Raw genomic sequence first — 17,763 nt, 5'->3', positions numbered from 1 at the left:
ATAGAGACGATACCGGGAGGGAGAACAAGAGAAGAGAAGAGTAAGGAGAAAGAAAGAGAGGAGAGAAAGGGTCAGTGAAGGAGAGAGAGTTGTGGAGAAATAGCGAGAGGGAGTGACAGAAGGAGAGAGAGTTGAGGAGAAAGAGCGAGAGGGAATGACAGAAGGAGAGAGAGTTGAGGAGAAAGAGCGAGAGGGAATGACAGAAGGAGAGAGAGTTGAGGAGAAAGAGCGAGAGGGAATGACAGAAGGAGAGAGAGTTGAGGAGAAAGAGCGAGAGGGAATGACAGAAGGAGAGAGAGTTGAGGAGAAAGAGCGAGAGGGAATGACAGAAGGAGAGAGAGTTGAGGAGAAAGAGCGAGAGGGAATGACAGAAGGAGAGAGAGTTGAGGAGAAAGAGCGAGAGGGAATGACAGAAGGAGAGAGAGTGAGGAGAAAGAGCGAGAGGGAATGACAGAAGGAGAAAGAGAAAGAGAGGGAATGACAGAAGGAGAGAGAGTTGAGGAGAAAGAGCGAGAGGGAATGACAGAAGGAGAGAGAGTTGAGGAGAAAGAGCGAGAGGGAATGACAGAAGGAGAGAGAGTTGAGGAGAAAGAGCGAGAGGGAATGACAGAAGGAGAGAGAGTTGAGGAGAAAGAGCGAGAGGGAATGACAGAAGGAGAGAGAGTTGAGGAGAAAGAGCGAGAGGGAATGACAGAAGGAGAGAGTTGAGGAGAAAGAGCGAGAGGGAATGACAGAAGGAGAGAGAGTTGAGGAGAAAGAGCGAGAGGGAATGACAGAAGGAGAGAGAGTTGAGGAGAAAGAGCGAGAGGGAATGACAGAAGGAGAGAGAGTTGAGGAGAAAGAGCGAGAGGGAATGACAGAAGGAGTGAGAGTTGAGGAGAAAGAGCGAGAGGGAATGACAGAAGGAGAGAGAGTTGAGGAGAAAGAGCGAGAGGGAATGACATAAGGAGAGAGAGTTGAGGAGAAAGAGCGAGAGGGAATGACAGAAGGAGTGAGAGTAGACAAGAGAGAGACAGTTAGCTATAAATGAGAGCAATGGTGTAAACGTTAGCCAACCCAGCACCATGACACAGTGACAAGTGAAAGATAAGAAGGCCACAGACAAACCCACACATGAGTAAACACACAGGTGACGTGCTAGATGAGGGAGAGACGGGGTGAGAACAGAATGATATGGATGTGGTAATGCCCTGACAAGCAGGCTAAAAATGTATCATCCTATTAATTAATCTACACAAAGGCTATAAATCAGGTTGCTATTACTTTTAAATTTTAGTCATTTAGAGGACATTCTTATCCAGAGCGACTTACAGTTAGTGCAATCAGCTTTAGATAGCTATGACATGGGATTGGTCAGAGTACATCTTTGACCCATCAAGTATGAGTATGAGCGATTTCACCGGTACCGGATAGCCACAGGGCTCAGTCAGTCAGTCAGTCAGTCAGTCAGTCAGTCAGTCAGTCAGTATCATCAATTCCCTCCCCCCTTCCTTCCTCCATCCTCAGCCCCTCACCTCCCCTCTTCTCACCCAGGCAGAGTTGGACTGGTTGATCTGGTTGAGCATCACCACTGAGGTACATCCATAGTCATAGACCAGCCTCCAGAAGTCTGCCGTGGTTCCCGGTAACGGGTGTGGCGTTACCACGAAGGCGGCGGGTCGGTGAAAGCTGTCGGTGAGAGCAGCGTTGATGTAGCTGTTCCCCTCGGCAACGCCCTCGGTGGTAACCAGGAAGGCCAGGGCGCGGTCGGGAGGCAGGACGTCCATGCTACGGTTCTTCTCACGGTTCCTCGGCAGCAGGGACACGCTGCACTCCTCCACGTCCAGGTGAGGGGTCACAGAGTTCAAAGTCTGGCGAGAGGGAGGAAGGGATGGAGAGAGAAGGTGAGATGAAGGAGCACAGACAAGGTAGAATAGGATGATGGAGACAGACAGAGACAGGGAGACAGTGATAAACAGAGAGAGACAGTAACAAACGGAGAGAGAGGCAGAGCGAGAGACAGACAGATACAGTAACAAATGGAGAGAGAGGCAGAGTGAGAGCGAGAGACAGACAGATACAGTAACAAACGGAGAGAGAGAGAGAGAGAGAGAGAGAGAGGGAAAGAGAGAGAGAGAGAGAGAGAGAGAGAGAGAGAGAGAGAGAGAGAGAGAGAGAGAGAGAGAGAGAGAGAGAGAGAGAGAGAGAGAGAGAGAGAGAGAGAGAGAGAGAGAGAGAGAGAGAGAGAGAGAGAGAGAGAGAGAGAGAGAGAGAGAGAGAGAGAGAGAGAGAGAGAGAGAGAGAGAGAGAGAGAGAGAGAGAGAGAGAGAGAGAGAGAGAGAGAGAGAGAGAGAGAGAGAGAGAGTAAGAGAGAGAGAGAGAGAGAGAGTAAGAGAGAGAGTGAGAGAGGGAAAGAGAGAGAGAGAGAGACAGACAAAATGTCTAATCATCATCTGGCTAAAACTTTCAAACACATTTAGCATCAGTCAAAAACTATGAAGGGGCTTAAAAGATAAAAACACGTTTAATCGCAAACCACATGCATTATAAATAAGCACATTATGAGGCTTTGGGAATTGAAATTCGAGGGGAAATTAAACTGAATTTTAAGCTTGCTGTGTATTGTGTTACTTAATAACTCCCTATTAAGTTTGACTATATGAATGGTGCATTATAATTCTTACTAATTTACATTGCATCAGGATTACATCTTGCAGATACAGTACTAGTTTAAATTATAATCTGAAATTAAATGTCACCCTATTCCCTATTTAGTGTACTACTTTTGACCAGGGGCAATAGGACTCTGGTCAAAACTAGTGCATTGTACAGGGAATAGTGTGCCATTTGGGAGGCATTGTAAATGTCTGATTTCAGTGAGGATATTTCATTGGACTATAATAACCATCATGAATGTATTCAATAGCCTGGTCTGAAAGAGATAAGTAGCTGTAATTATGCATGGTAAAGGTCACTAATGATTTGTGTCAATAAAATGGAAAAGGAGGACGATCCATCTAGTCAGATGAACTAAAGTAATCTCATACAGAAATAGGAATTACTGTAATATACAGAAATATGCCATTTACAATCTCAGACTGCTGCAATAGACAATGAATACAGCTAAGGCCATGGTACTGTACTGTGCCATGACTAGTGTTTCGGTGAGAGTTAGTGGATCTAAGTTTGCACCAGTAATACTAGTACCAGTAAGAGAATAACATCATTATTATGTGAAATGTGTTAGAATAAACATCAACTTCAACCATTTTCTTTACAAAACATATCGAGGACATCAAGACGTAATGGGAAAGAAGTCCAAACTCAGTTGTTATCTAGTCAGATAGTTTCTGGTTGCTAAAACAAAACGTCCTACTAGTCTAACCTGGAACTCCTCTCGTAGCTGGGAGGTGTTGCTCTGTGAGTCAACCCTCAGCATCTCCTTATAGGTCAGAGCAAACTCAATAACTGGTATAGCTGTCTCCCCACACAGACAGGCCTCCAGAATGGCATCATGGATGAACACATACTGCTCCTGAGAGAGGGAGGAAGGGGGGGATGGGGGGAGGAAGGTAGAGACAAGACAGTGAGATTGAGAAACTAACAAGAAACGCCTCTTATCTTGTTTTGATAATAGAACCATAATTGCTAGCGGTTTGGGGGGGTGTAACATTGGGCTTTGATTACTGTTGTTAATGTCGACTAATTGTTAGAAATGTCAACATTCATCACATCGCTATGCCCACACACAAACGTTGTTTTGCTAATCGTTAACAATCTAAAAAATGGAAAAGGAGAGGGTGTTAGAACATACATCAAAAGAGCCAAAATCCCAAATGCCCATCCCATGCTATATAGCCTAAATATTAGTCTATTCAATGCAATTAGCTGGTACATTTGTTTTGACATCTTGGAGTACAAAGAATATCAGTGACCTGAATTGAAAAAGCATTAATGAGGATGCATATTTTATTTGATCATCACATCCAAAAAGAGTCTTTCTCGATTGAATCTAATTATAGCCGTATTAGACTGGTAAACAGGTTTCAAAGTGAGGTTTGAAAACGGCAACATCAGTAAGATTTGAAGACAAAACAACAGTACAGACACATTCAGCAGGCATGGAAAGGGAGTCTACATCATAATCTACCTCGGTTGATCCCTGATATTTCCTAGTTGATATAACAACATTACATTTTTATTGTATCATTGATTTGAAACAAAGAAAACAACTGAAAGACAATACAGATATACACAAATAAAAATAACATTGTGTGCAGGTATGGTTGGAAGCCCAAGGGCTTATATGAAAACCACACCACAAAAAAACGAAATACAATATATCAGTAAAAAAAAAAAAAAAAAAGGATTGTTAGAACAGAAATAAATTGATCAGTAATCACAAAAAATAAATGTGTTTAAATGTGTGTCTGCATGTGTGCAGGTGTGCATGTGAGTGTGTGAGAGTTTGGCTATGGAGGAGATTACCGAGTAGGTTGGTTCATCAGACTGACCCCCAGTCTTCGCTTGAAGTTATTGATGGATGATGATGTTTTGGCAATGTGAAGATAAGAAGTCCAGCGTATGGTACCTCTATATCTGATAGAGAATTGACTATGTGAGGTGCGGCAGTGGGGGTTCAGGTAAACTTTCTGGGAGGTATGAGCATTTATAGATATAAAGTGCATAATTGGCATACATTAATGTCGCAAATAGACAAGGTATTGAGTTTCTTAAACAAATGTAGATTTTATTTTAATTTATTTTAATTTCACATGTTTTTAACTAGGCAAGTCAGTTAAGAACAAAGTCTTATTTACGACGGCTTACCCAGGCCAAACCCGGACGGCGCTGGGCCAATTGTGCAATGCCCTATGGGACTCCCAATCACAGCCTGGATGGAGCCAGGTAAATAGAAGAGGTGAAGAGGTCTTGCAAATGTTTTTTGTACGATGAGTCATTTCTGTAGGTAGGAGGCATATGTACTGGCACAGACAATATTAGAGTAAATTATATAATGGTAAATTATACAATAGTATAGAGTTTGGTATATTATAGCATATAGAACTATAGTATAGAACTATAGTATAGAACTATAGTATATTGCAAAGATGGTGCAGAAGAACATGGCTGGTGTTTTACATTCTCCCAAGCAATTGTGCTATTTTGTTATTTTTTTTGCATTTTGTGTAACTTATTTTATTTTGTATTTTTTTACCTCCTTTTTTCGCCGCAATTCCGTAGTATCCAATTGTTTTTTTTGTAGTTAATATCTTGTCTCATCGCTACAACTCCCATACGGGCTCGGGAGAGACGAAGGTCGAGAGTCATGCGTCTTCCGAAACACAACCAACCCCATAAGGCCATAAGCAAAGAAGAAAATGCTCACCCAGAGGCGGCTCACATAGTGGCCAGGGACTTTAATGCAGGCAAACTTAAATCAGTTTTACCAAATTTTTACCAGCATGTCACATGTGCAACCAGGGGGGAAGAAATCCTAGACCACCTTCACTCCACACACAGAGATGCATACAAAGCTCTCCCCCGCCCTCCATTTGGCAAATCTGACCATAATTATATTCTCCTGATTGCTGCATACAAGCAAAAACTAAAACAGGAAGAACCATTGACTCGCTCAATACGGAAGTGGTCAGATGATGCGGATGCTACGCTACAGGACTGTTTTGCTAGCACAGACTGGAATGTGTTCCGGGATTCATCCAATGGCATTGAGGAGTTTACCACATCTGTCATTGGCTTCATCAATAAGTGCATCGATGACGTCGTCCCCACAGTGACTGTATGTACATATCCCCAACCAGAAACCATGGATTACAGGCAACATCCGCATCGAGCTTAAAGCTCAAGCTCCCGCTTTCATGGTACGGAAGACTAATCCGGAAGTTTATAAGAAATCATAAAATCCTGCTATGCCCTCAGATGGATGAACCATCAAAAAAGCAAAGCGTCAATACAGGATTAAGATTGAATCCTACTACACCGACTCTGACACTCGTCGGATGTGGCAGGGCTTGAAAACTATTACGGAGTACAAAGGGAAACCCATACTCCTGTATACCCTGTTCACCCACAAGTGCGTGGTCAAACACAACTCCAACACCATCATTAAGTTTGATGATGACACAACAGTGGTAGGCCTGATCACCGACAACGATGAGACGGCCTATAGGGAAGAGGTCAGAGAACTGGCAGTGTGGTGCCAGGACAACAACCTCTCCCCCAATGTGAGCAAGACTAAGGAGCTGATCGTGGACTACAGGAAAAGGCGGGCCAAACAGGCCCCCATTGACATCGACAAGGCTGTAGTGGAGCGGGTCGAGAGCTTCAAGTTCCTTGGTGTCCACATCACCAACGAACTATCATGGTCCAAACATACCAAGACAGAAGAGGGCACGACAGAGGGCACGACAACACCTTTTGCCCCTCAAGAGACTGAAAAGATTTGGCATGGGTCCCCAGATCCTCAAAAGATTATACAGCTGCACCATCGAGAGTATCATGCAACTGCTCGGCATTTGACCATAAGGCGCTACAGAGGGTAGTGCGAACGGCCCAGTACATCACTGGGGCGAAGCTTCCTGCCATCCAGGACCTACATAATAGGCGTGTCAGAGGAAAGCCCATAAAATTGTCGGAGACTCCATTCACCCAATTTATAGACTGTTTTCTCTGATACCGCACGGCAAGTGGTACCGGAGCGGTCCTGGAGCGGACCAAAAGGCTCCTCAATAGCTTCTACCCCCAAGCCATGACTGCTGAACAATTCAGAACATCTCCACCGGACAATTTACATTGCCACCCCCTCCCTTTTGGAAACTGCTGTTCGCTGTTTGTTTGTTTGTTTGTTACCTATGCATAGTCACTTCGCCCCGACCTCCATGTACAGATTACCTCAACTAGCCTGTAACCCCGCACTCTAACTCGGTACCGGTGCCCCTGTATATACCCTCATTATTGTTATTCTTATTGTGTTTTACTTTTTATTTTAGTCTACTTGGTAAATATTTTCTTCTTCTTGAACTTCACTGTTGGTTAAGGGCCTGTAAGTAAGCATTTAACGGTAAAGTCTATACTTGTTGTATGCGGTGCGTGTGATAAAGTTTGATTTGATTTCAGTTAGGAAGCAAGCCTGATGAACCAAACCACACATTTTTCTGATGATACCAACAGATGTCATCACTTTGCTACAGGCAAGTTTAATATGATCTTTCCAGGATAACTTTTCATCAATTCGAACTCTGAGGAATCTAGTGGCTGTGACTTGTTCAATTTCATTCCCACCATCTGGGATTCTGGCTTTTTTTTAAAACAATATTTCTTATTACTAGTTATTACTAGTGAATACAATAAAGTTTGATTTTGATCATTTGTAAACAGAAGGGGAAGGTAGAAGACACAGCAGCAAGGCCATTGTTATAGATTAGGAATAACAAAGGTCGAATTATCAAATCCTGTGACACACCACAGGATATCTTGGCCCTGGTAGATGCACAGCTGTCTGCATAAATACATTGTTCTCTACCATAATCATAACTATATAACCAATTAAACAAAGAAACATCCTCTCACTGTCAACTGTGTTTATTTTCAGCAAACTGAACATGTGTAAATATTTGTATGAACATAAGATTCAACAACTGAGACATAAACTGAACAAGTTCCACAGACATGTGACTAACAGAAATTGAATAATGTGATCCAGAACAAAGGGGGGATAAAAATCAAAAGTAACAGTCAGTATCTGGTGTGGCCACCAGCTGCATTAAGTACTGCAGTGCATCTCCTCCTCATGGACTGCACCAGATTTGGCAGTTCTTTCTGTGAGATGTTACCCCACTCTTCCACCAAGGCACCTGCAAGTTCCCAGACATTTCTGGGGGGGATTGGCCCTAACCCTCACCCTCCGATCCAACAGGTCCCAGACGTGCTCAATGGGATTGAGATCCGGGCTCTTCGCTGGCCATGGCAAAACACTGACATTCCTGTCTTGACATTCCTGAAATCACGCACAGAACGAGCAGTATGGCTGGTGGCATTGTCATGCTGGAGGGTCATGTCAGGATGAGCCTGCAGGAAGGGTACCACATGAGGGAGGAGGATGTCTTCTCTGTAACACACAGTGTTGAGATTGCCTGTAATGACTACAAGCTCAGTCAGATGATGGTGTGACACACCGCCCTAGACCATAACGGACCCTCCACCTCCAAATCGATCCTGCTCCAGAGTACAGGCCTCGGTGTAACGCTCATTCCTTCAACGATAAACGCAAATCCAACCATCACCCCTGGTGAGACCGAACCGCAACTCGTCAGAAGAGCCCTTTTTGCTAGTCCTGTCTGGTCCAGCGTCGGTTGGTTTGTGCCCATAGGCAACATTGTTGCCGGTGATGTCTGGTAAGGACCTGCCTTACAACAGGCCTACAAGCCCTCAGTCCAGCTTCTCTCAGCCTATTGCGGACAGTTTTAGCACTGATGGAGGGATTGTGCGTTCCTGGTGTAACTCAGGCAGTTGTTGCCATACTGTACCTGTCCCGCAGTTGTGATGTTCGGATGTACCGATCCTGTGCAGGTGTTATTACACGTGGTCTGCCACTGCGAGGACAATCAGCTGTCCTTCCTGTCTCCCTGTAGTGTTGTCTTAGGCGTCTCACAGTACAGACATTGAAATGAATTGCCCTGGCCACATCTGCATGCCTCCTTGCAGCATGCATAAGGCACGTTCACGCAGATGAGCAGGGACCCTGGGCATCTTTCTTTTGGTGTTTTTCCAGAATCAGTAGAAAGGCCTCTTTAGTCTCCTAAGTTTTCATAACTGTGACCTTAATTGCCTACCGTCTGTAAGCTGTTAGTGTCTTAACGACCGTTCCACAGGTGCATGTTCATTAATTGTTTATGGTTCATTTAATAAGCATGGGAACCAGTGTTTTAACCCTTTACAATGAAGATCTGTGAAGTTATTTGGAATTTTACGAATTGTCTTTGAATGACAGGGTCCTGATAAAGGGCCGTTTCTTTTTTTTGCTGAGTTTATATGTATAATCATGAAAACTGTAATAATGCAATTTAGAAAGTCATATTTCCTGATAAACCCTGTCAAATGCTTTCGATAAATCTAAAAAGATGACAAGAGCGTATTCATTGTTGTTCAGGGCTGCAAAGACTTCATCTACAAGTTGCAAAAGAGCTATCCATATCTGTGGAGTTGTTTTTACGAAATGTATATTTGTTCTCATGTAGAATACAGTGCTGATTTAAATGTTTCAACATTCTCTTAAACACCAATTTTTCTAGGATTTTTGAAAAACATGGTAGTACAGATGTTGCGTGATAGTTTCTAAACTATCTGGAATAACTTTGGACATTTTCAAATCTTTAGGAATAATACCAGTTTGCATTGATTTGGTAAATATATATGTTGGAGGCTCTGTAATCGAGGAAGACACTGATTCCAGGCTCCAAACTCATCATGACCTACTGCTGATATCTATAAGTTACCAATTAGCTCCATCACATCAGGAAGATCAAACTGAAGCAGAGAAGGGAAATGTCCCTTAATGTAATCCAAGGGATTTCCTTCAGTTTTCTCTATTTTCTTTGACAGAGGAACTCACGTTCACAAAAAGTTATTCATTTCACACGAAATAACATCAGGTTCACTATAGGTCTTATTTCCAACAATACATTGAGAAGGAATAGTTGTAGATGCCTTTTTCCTATTCAACAGTTGATAGATGATTTTCCACGTTGACTATATATTATTTAAGGATTCTTGGAATTTGATAGACAAAGGTGAGTAAATGTTCTCTTATACTTTTTCTAATGTGCAGAATTCAGGAGAAAGGGCTTTGTGAGACACTATTTATACAACTAGTTATTTTTGTGAGACCGGTTGGAAACCAGCTCTCTTACATGATTTAACTAAGGGAAAGCAGTGGTGAAATACAGAATTGAAAGATGTGAGAAAAGTCTGGTAAGCAGACTCCACATCGGCTTGAAATATCATCAAACAACATCTTAAAGTGCTCACAATTACTTTTGTTAAATATTCCACCCTTAATGCTGCTAATCATACCCATCTGTTCATTTCCAGCTCCTAAAGAGAAGTGGAAAATTGGAAAATGGTCAGAGAGGTCATTATAAAGTATACCTACCTGTATTAGCCACATTATTCACAGAATTTGTACAAATATGATCAATAAGAGTGTCAGATGAACTGGTCTCTCTGGTGGGCTTATAGACGAGGGAATACAGATGAACTGGTCTCTCTGGTGGGCTTATAGACGAGGGAATACAGATGAACTGGTCTCTCTGGTGGGCTTATAGACGAGGGAATACAGATGAACTGGTCTCTCTGGTGGGCTTATAGACGAGGGAATACAGATGAACTGGTCTCTCTGGTGGGCTTATAGACGAGGGAATACAGATGAACTGGTCTCTCTGGTGGGCTTATAGACGAGGGAATACAGATGAACTGGTCTCTCTGGTGGGCTTATAGACGAGGGAATACAGATGAACTGGTCTCTCTGGTGGGCTTATAGACGAGGGAATACAGATGAACTGAATACAGATGAACTCTCTGGTGGGCTTATAGACGAGGGAATACAGATGAACTGGTCTCTCTGGTGGGCTTATAGACGAGGGAATACAGATGAAATACAGGGAATACAGATGAACTGGTCTCTCTGGTGGGCTATAGACAAGGGAATACAGATGAACTGGTCTCTCTGGTGGGCTTATAGACGAGGGAATACAGATGAACTGGTCTCTCTACAGGAACTGGTCTCTCTGGTTTATAGACAAGGGAATACAGATGAACTGGTCTCTCTGGTGGGCTTATAGACGAGGGAATACAGATGAACTGGTCTCTCTGGTGGGCTTATAGACGAGGGAATACAGATGAACTGGTCTCTCTGGTGGGCTTATAGACGAGGGAATACAGATGAACTGGTCTCTCTGGTGGGCTTATAGACGAGGGAATACAGATGAACTGGTCTCTCTGGTGGGTTTATAGACAAGGGAATACAGATGAACTGGTCTCTCTGGTGGGCTTATAGACGAGGGAATACAGATGAACTGGTCTCTCTGGTGGGTTTATAGACAAGGGAATACAGAGATGAACTGGATGAACTCTCTAGACAAGGGAATACAGATGAACTGGTCTCTCTTATAGACGAGGGAATACAGATGAACTGGTCTCTCTGGTGGGTTTATAGACAAGGGAATACAGATGAACTGGTCTCTCTGGTGGGCTTATAGACGAGGGAATACAGATAGCTGCCGTATAAACTATTCAAAAAGTCATTTCAGTTAGTGCTTCCCACTTTTAAACATGTTTATGTTGTAATCACCCAAAAGAAAACACATTTTATCTTCATTATTATACCTCATTCTGTCGGTAGAAAATGCCTGGTTATTCTTCAAAAGTGCTTTCCTCACAATCTTAAATAAACATGCCCCATTAAAAAAAAATGAGCCAGGAACAGATATAGCCCGTGGTTCTCTCCAGACCTGACTGACCTTGACAAGAAAAAAAACATCCTGTGGCGTACGGTATCAGCATCAAATAGCCCCCACGATATGCAACTTTTCAGGGAAGTTAGGAACCGATTTTATTTTTTATTTTTTTTATTTTACCTATACAGGTTTTATCTCATTGAGATAACATCTCTTTTCCAAGAGAGACCTGGTCCAATAGCAGCAGGGGGAAGAATGTTTCAGACAAAACAACTTACATACACTAACACAACATTAAACAAAACTATAAACACACATACAGTACAACAAACATTTTACATTTAAAAAAACACAAACATCTTGTCTAAAAACAGCTGGCCTGGGAACAATTACACTCTTCTATGATATATACATCGATCAAGTGTTTAAACTCCATCAACGAAACTAGATCATCACATTTTAAAATGTTCAGGAGAGAATTCCAGGACCACGGTGCTAAGCAACTAAAATTATTTCTACCATGACCTGTTCTAATTGTTGGTTCTGTTAGAAGCAAATCAGAATGGGACCATAATTGATATTTATTTACTGACCTGACTAAAAAAGAACAGAGATAAAATGGCATTTTACCCAATATGGCCTTATAAATCAGTGTACAGTGGGGCAAAAAAGTATTTAGTCAGCCACCAATTGTGCAGAGAGTTGTATGGCATTGAAGCTCGTCTGGAGGTTAGTTAACACAGTGTCCAAAGAGGGGCCAGAAGTATACAGAATGGTGTCGTCTGCGTAGAGGTGGATCAGAGAATCATCAGCAGCAAGAGCGACATCATTGATGTATACAGAGAAAAGAGTCGGCCTGAGAATTGAACCCTGTGGCACCCCCATAAAGACTGCCAGAGGTCCGGATAACAGGCACTCCGATGTGACACACTGAACTCTGTCTGAGAAGTAGTTGGTGAACCAGGCGAGGCGGTTATGATATCGTTTAGGACCTTAAGCGTGGCTGAGTTGCACCCATGACCAGCTCGGAAACCAGATTGCATAGCGGAGAAGGTAAGGTGGGATATGAAATGGTCGGTGATCTGTTTGTTAACTTGGCTTTCGAAGACCTTAGAAAATCAGGGTAGGATAGATATAGGTCTGTAGCAGTTTGGGTCTAGAGTGTATCCCCCTTTGAAGAGGGGGATGACCGTGGCAGCTTTCCAATCTTTGGGGATCTCACACGATACGGAAGAGAGGTTGAACAGGCTAGTAATAAGGGTTGCAACAATTTCGGCTGATAATTCTAGAAAGAGAGGGTCCAGGTTGTATAGCTCTGCTGAGTTGTAGGGGTCCAGATTTTGCAGCTCTTTCAGAACATCAGCTATCTGGATTTGGATGAAGGAGAAATGGGGAGGCTTAGGCCTGTTGACCAGTGGCCAGGTGGAAAGCATGGCCAGCTGTAGAAAAATTATTATTGAAATTCTCAATTATTGTGGATTTATCGGTGCTGACAGTGTTTTTTAGCCTCGGTGCAGTGGGCTGCTGGGAGAACGTGCTCTTATTCTCCATGGACTTTACAGTGTCCCAGAACTTTTTGGAGTTTGTGCTGCAGAATGCAAGTTTCTGTTTGAAAAAGCTAGCCTTTGGTATGATTTAAAGCTGATTTTTTTAAACCTTTATTTAACCAGGAAGGGCTCATCGAGATTCAAATCTATTTTTCAAGAGCACCCTGGCCAAGATAGGCAGCACCAAGTCATCACAAAAAAATTACAGACAACATGAAAAACTACAAGTAATCTAGTAAAAACCATTGAATTCACAAGAGTATAAAACAGCAAATTAAAAACATTGACAGGTCAGGGAATCAGCCTCAAAATCCTTCATCAGTGATTTAAAAACACCAATTGGGACAAGTTCTTCCAGTTTAAAAGTATTTTGTAAGGTGGTCCAAGACGATGGCGCAGAGTACATGAAAGCCCTTTTACCAAATTCAGATCGGACATTCGGAACAGTTAGCAGGATAAAGTCCAGCAAACGAAGAGAGTTCCCACCAAATTTCTGAACAATAAAAATGCACAAATAAAAAGGTAGTAAACCCAAAATGGCTTGGTAAATAAAAGTATACCAGTGACTGAGCCTATGAGTGACTAGAGAAGGCCAGCCAACCCTGGTATACAAAGTGCAGTTTTGCAGTTTAAAATAGATCTCAAAGTGCCATGGTAAAGAGTGTCAATTGATCTCAAACACTGAGCGGAAGCATTCATATATAAAATATCCCCATAGTCTAGTAAAGGCATACATGTAGCTGACACTAGCCTCCTTCTGGCTTCAAAAGAAAAACAGGCCTTATTCCTAAAATAAAATCCCAATTTCAGCTTCAATTGTTTTGTAAGTTGTTGAATATGCAATTTAAAAGAGAGGCCGTCATCAATTAAAACTCCAAGATATTCAGTTCTCTGCTGCAAATGACTGGAAAGAACTCCAAAAATCACTGAAGCTGGAGACCCATATCTCCCTCACTAACTTTAAGCACCAGCTGTCAGAGCAGCTCACAGATCCCTGCACCTGTACATAGCCCATCTGTAAATAGCCCATCCAACTCCCTCATCCCCATACTGTTATTTATGTTTTTGCTCCTTTGCACCCCAGTATCTCTACTGCACATTCATCTTCTGCACATCTATCACTCCAGTGTTTAATTGCTAAATTGTCATTATTTCGCCACTACGGCCTATTTATTGCATAACCTCCCTAATCTTACCTCATTTGCACACACTGTATATAGACTTTTTTCTCTATTGTGTTATTGACTGTATGTTTGTTTATTCCATGTGTAACTCTGTGTGGTGTTTGTGTTGCGCTGCTTTGCTTTAACTTGGCCAGGTCGCAGTTGTAAATGAGAACTTGTTCTCAACTAGCCAACCTGGTTAAATAAAGGTGAAATACATTTTTGAAAATAAATGATTATTTCAAGGTCGATGCAAGGATATCAATTAAATTACCAACGTCAGAATTGGGCGGCCGATAGATGCATTCATTTACCACTTTTTTACCATAAATAAATGAACAGGAGGACATTTCTATGAAAAGACATTCAACATCAATGTTATCAGATGTAAGTGCGAGGTCCTCTATATAGTATACCATATACTGCGGGGGAGGTCAACCCACCTCCTTGGGAGATAATGTTTATGCATGGTTATGCTCCAACCCTGTGCTAACATACCTGAAACTGATCATGGTCATCAGATAATGTGTGTTAGATTAGGGTTGGAGGGAAAGCCTGCAGGAGAAGGTTTGGGCATCCCTGATATACAGAGTATATTCTTACCTCTGTCTGTATCATGTTGATGCGTCTGGAGCAGAGGGTCTTGACACAGTTGTAGATGTCCACCACTCCCTCACACTCTGCCATATCCAGCATGACGTCCAGTACGATGTAGCAGCCTGTTCTGCCTGCTCCCATACTGACACGGAGGAGAGAGGTCAGGGGTTAGGAGTTGGAGGTTAGAGGTCATATCCAGCATGACGTGCTGCAGACTGTGCTGCATGCTCACGTACTAACACACAGAGATGTCAGGGGTTAGAGGTAAACAAGGTCAAAGAGGTGAGGGTATAAGCTCAGGAGCGAGAGACCATCTATAGGCTAAGCTACACCAAAAACGATAAGTATAAAATAAAGAGCCACACTGCATCACTCAGAGACAGGATGTGATGTAAGATGGTTTTGTTACCTGCAGTGGACAACCACGGGCCCAGCGTCGGGGGGTGTGGAAGCCTTGACCCGGCGTAGGAAGGCCAGCAGGCCTGTGGCGTGGTAGGGAACACCATGCTCTGGCCAGGAGGTGAAGTGGAACTGACACACCTCATGTTTGGCTGGGTAGCCCCTCTGGAGAGGCAAATACAGAAGGTCCAATGAAAATCATTATCAGCAAACAGACACCTACAGTTGGCACAGTAGGACATGTATTTAGACATCTCTATTCAAATGTGCATATTAAAATGATTCATTATTTGTTAAGATATCAATGCCTCTATAAAGGCTGTGTGAACAAAGATTAAACAAAACACTCAAATTGGATGTGATCCCAGGGGCCAATACATATCCAAACAATGTTTTACTTGTTAGATAGAAGGACATCGATTATTCGCTCACCCGCTCCATAGCAAAGGTGCGGACGGTGTACTCGGCCAGTGTTTCCGTTTTCAGCAGTGTGATCTTGATGTCTCCATAGAGTTCACTGTCCTCGGGCCAGTACTTACAGCACTTCATCTGAACACACACAGAACATTTGGACTTTAATCAGGGTCAACAGCCAGTTACAGATTTAGCTGGCTTAACTCTAAACCAATGTTCAAGAGAACAATCAATACAATACAGTAGCCTATGACAATCATTTATATTTCTTGTTTACATCTAGAAAAGGTGGAAGACTTAATGGTTGTAATCTGGTTGTCATTTCAACCAGTTTTGCCCACTGTGTTGTAGACTTATTATAAAGCTAGATCATTCCGCTGGTAGTTCTTATATTGTCCTTATATTGTCCTATGCAAAGAGTAAACCCGCAAAGGCACAGAAAGATAATCCTACCCTGCCCACTTCGACCAGTTTAGTGATCATGACAATACTGAAGCAGTTCTCCTGCCACACCATCCTCCAGAAGTCGTAGATCATCTCCTGCTTGGGACCTGAGGGGGAAGAGAGGAGGAGGACAAGGAGAGGACAAGGAGAGAAAGGGGAGGCGGTGGAAGACAGGAGGAAAGACAGAAAGAGGTGGAGTAGGAGCATAAAAGGAAGGGATATAGGGAGGAGAAATGGGATCATAAATCAGTAGAAATAGCAGGGATAACCATCAGGGTCGGGCTGGTAGAAACCATGCCAGAGACGAAAGTAACAGTGTGTCATTTTATGAACCATGGCTCTCCTCTCCTCTCTTTCCTCTCTCTGCTCTCCTAGCGTCTGCTGGTAGAATGTAATTTCAATACGCTCACAAATCCACAGCTGTTGTGCAAACAACAAGCGCCGTCACTGTCTTCTGTCTCCGGCGAGGAGCGACACAAATCTCAGCTCCTCGGCACGCATTGGCAGTTCCAATTGATTGCATTATACGGTGAGCTTGATCATATCACATGCCTCTATGATAGATAATGTAAGGGTGAACAAATACCATGGTTTAATGATAAACATACCCCATCCATACAGTATATCATACCTCTCTGGTGGGTATCTGATAATTTTACGTTCATAAATTACATATTATTTGTGGTGAGAGCTAATGTTAGGGTGTATCATGGCTTTTGATGATGAAAACACTCATTCATTCCAACCTTGGTTATCTCTGCACGCACAATGCATTCATTCAATCTGTTTCCAGGGGCCTACTATGGTGCTGTAGTTAGCATAGATAAGACCGTTGTCAAGGAGAAGGTCATTCTTGATCACTCATGTTCAGTTATCATAGCTATTTTGCATTCACTTTGTTTCCCTCGTTGTTCCACCCCCCTCTCTCCTTCGCTTTGTCTCTTATAAATAAGCCATATGATCAAATACAACCAAGGCGGTTGTTGTTTCCGCAGTGTTTTTCACAGTTTGCCTTAACATGAAGCCTCCACAGTGGATCCTACTTGAGATGCCTAGCACCTAGCCCCCACGTAGTGTCTACTGTATTATTAATATGACGACATGTTGTATCATTTCCAGCAGCACTCCTCACTGAGGGCCAGAGGGCCCGGGCTGTCAGAGAAGTGATAGATAACGGTGCATCCTCCCAGGGCACATCTGTATGCTCAGCGTAATGTTGCTGTGTGGACACAGGGCTTCAGAGCAACACTCCTCCACTACCCCCTCCACCTCACCCTTGGACACCAGTTTCGCTCCAGGCACCTGCCTACACACACACCTATACATACAGTATATACATACAGTGCCTTCAGAAAGTATTTTTGTGTTGCAGACTGAATTTAAAATGGATTCAATTGAGATTGTGTGTCACTGATCGACACAAAATAACCTATAACGTCAAAGTCAAATTTTGTTTGTAGCAACATTTTGAAATGATAAAAAATGTTAAAGCTGGAATGTCTTGAGTCAATAAGTATTCAACCCCTTTGTTATGGCAAGCCTAAATATGTTCAGGAGTAAAAATGTGCATGACAAATCGCATAATAAGTTGCATGTACTCAGTCTGTGTTAAATAATAGCGGGTTAACATGATTTTTGAATGACTACCCCATCTCCGTACCCCACACATACAATTAATTATCTGTAAGGTCCCTCAATCGAGTAGTGAATTTCAAGCACAGATTCAAAGACCAGGGATGTTCTTCA

At 42.7% G+C, this 17,763-nt stretch overlaps 1 protein-coding gene across 13 annotated transcripts in view; it reads right to left on the bottom strand.

The window, feature by feature from the left end:
* Positions 1–17,763, bottom strand: part of LOC118397665 (receptor-type tyrosine-protein phosphatase U-like) — a 315,780-nt gene that overhangs the window by 9,781 nt on the left and 288,236 nt on the right. For 7 of the 13 annotated variants that reach the window (XM_052470163.1, XM_052470150.1, XM_052470153.1 and 4 more), the window contains 6 exons: positions 16,027–16,124; positions 15,592–15,708; positions 15,170–15,324; positions 14,767–14,902; positions 3,365–3,514; positions 1,515–1,850 (listed from right to left, as the gene is read on the bottom strand). In XM_052470163.1, coding sequence (XP_052326123.1) covers positions 1,515–1,850; positions 3,365–3,514; positions 14,767–14,902; positions 15,170–15,324; positions 15,592–15,708; positions 16,027–16,124 — 992 coding nt within the window. The remainder of the gene's footprint in view (positions 1–1,514; positions 1,851–3,364; positions 3,515–14,766; positions 14,903–15,169; positions 15,325–15,591; positions 15,709–16,026; positions 16,125–17,763) is intronic. The other 6 variants (XM_052470152.1, XM_052470156.1, XM_052470158.1 and 3 more) reach the window with 1 other exon arrangement.

Source organism: Oncorhynchus keta, chromosome 19 (genome assembly GCF_023373465.1).
Source record: "Oncorhynchus keta strain PuntledgeMale-10-30-2019 chromosome 19, Oket_V2, whole genome shotgun sequence".
Classification (NCBI taxonomy): domain Eukaryota; kingdom Metazoa; phylum Chordata; class Actinopteri; order Salmoniformes; family Salmonidae; genus Oncorhynchus; species Oncorhynchus keta.
Note: the sequence above shows the minus strand (reverse complement) of the source record. Positions and strands in the feature narration are given on the sequence as shown.